The 1419-nt window shown below is 53.2% G+C and overlaps 1 protein-coding gene across 1 annotated transcript; it reads left to right on the forward strand.

The window, feature by feature from the left end:
- Positions 1 to 3: 3 nt before the first annotated feature.
- Positions 4 to 891, forward strand: LOC104493678 (heparan sulfate glucosamine 3-O-sulfotransferase 3B1; the record flags this gene model as incomplete). The annotated part of the gene is made up of 1 exon (XM_010136405.1): positions 4 to 891. A coding segment is annotated over one exon (471 nt), but the record flags the coding sequence as incomplete, so codon positions are not given.
- Positions 892 to 1419: the final 528 nt, after the last annotated feature.

Raw genomic sequence — 1419 nt, forward strand, 5'->3', positions numbered from 1 at the left:
GCCATCTCGGACTACACCCAGACACTCTCCAAGAAGCCCGACATCCCCACCTTTGAGAGCCTGACCTTCAAAAACAGGACTACGGGCCTGATCGACACCTCGTGGAGCGCCATCCAGATTGGCATCTACGCCAAGCACCTGGAGAACTGGCTCCTCTACTTCCCCATCGGGCAGATCCTCTTTGTCAGTGGGGAGAGGCTGATCAGCGACCCCGCGGGGGAGTTGGGCAGGGTCCAGGACTTTCTGGGCCTCAAGAGGATCATCACCGACAAACACTTCTATTTCAACAAAACCAAGGGCTTCCCGTGCCTGAAGAAGGCGGAAGGCAGCAGCAAACCGCACTGCCTGGGGAAGACGAAAGGCAGGACCCACCCCGACATAGACCAGGAGGTGGTGCAGAGGCTGCGGGACTTCTACCGGCCCTTCAACATGAAGTTCTACCAGATGACGGGGCAGGACTTCGGCTGGGACTGAGGCTGGCGTGGGACAGTCCCCTGTAATTACTTGCCCAGCACGGTTTGCGTATATAAAGAGATATATATGTATGTAAAATGTACAGAAATCTATTTTATAATAATTTATTTTTAATTCCTAAGCAATTAATTCACTAAGCTGCCTAACCGCACTGGCTAGAACGGTAGCCCGTAACCTGTTTAACATTCCACGGTGTTTAATTCTAATATGTTTCTCTTTTTTTTGTTTTTCTCCCTTCTGTTTTCTCCTCTTTTTGGTTTGGTTTGTAACAAATGGTGCTTCCATTTTTCCTAAACAAAATTTGTATTTAAAAAAATCAAAAAAAGTGAGGGTTGCAGGGAGGGGCGGGGAGGGAGGGAAGACACAAGTTTATTTTTGTTACGGGTATCTGGCTTTTATAAACACTTGCTTTCCCTATCCTGGTGTCCCAGTCTCTGCTCCGGTTTACGCTTCCTCATCCCACAGCTCTCCGGTTAGTCGCGCAGCCCCAGTGGGGTTTCTCGGGGACGGGCGGGGAGGGGGGCTGGGTATCTCCCTGCAACCCACACACCTCTGCTGAGCAGCAGCGTGTTTGACCGGTGAAGCACAGGGAAAACCAAGCCACGCAGCTCCTGCTCCGCCGCCCAGCACTCTGCTGCGAGGGGAATGTGCTTTTTTCCAGCGGAGAAGCCGCAGAGCCTGTTGCAAGGGCAGAGCTGTCTCCTCGTCTGCTTTTCCTTCTTACCTGTTGTCAAGGAGGCTCTTTCCCACAATCCCTCTGTGCATTTTAAATCTTTACGGCAGGACAGATGTAAAGCTCCGTGTGGCTCTGTGGGACACGCTGGGTGCGGGTCGGGATGGCTGCCGGAACCGTTGCTCCAGGAGTGCCCGTGCACACCGGGTGCTGCTGGGAGATGGCTGTGCCGGCAGCGCAGGGAGCAGCAGCCACACTCCAAGGATGCCAGC

Source organism: Buceros rhinoceros, unplaced genomic scaffold, assembly GCF_000710305.1.
Source record: "Buceros rhinoceros silvestris isolate BGI_N320 unplaced genomic scaffold, ASM71030v1 scaffold16995, whole genome shotgun sequence".
Lineage (NCBI taxonomy): Eukaryota > Metazoa > Chordata > Aves > Bucerotiformes > Bucerotidae > Buceros > Buceros rhinoceros.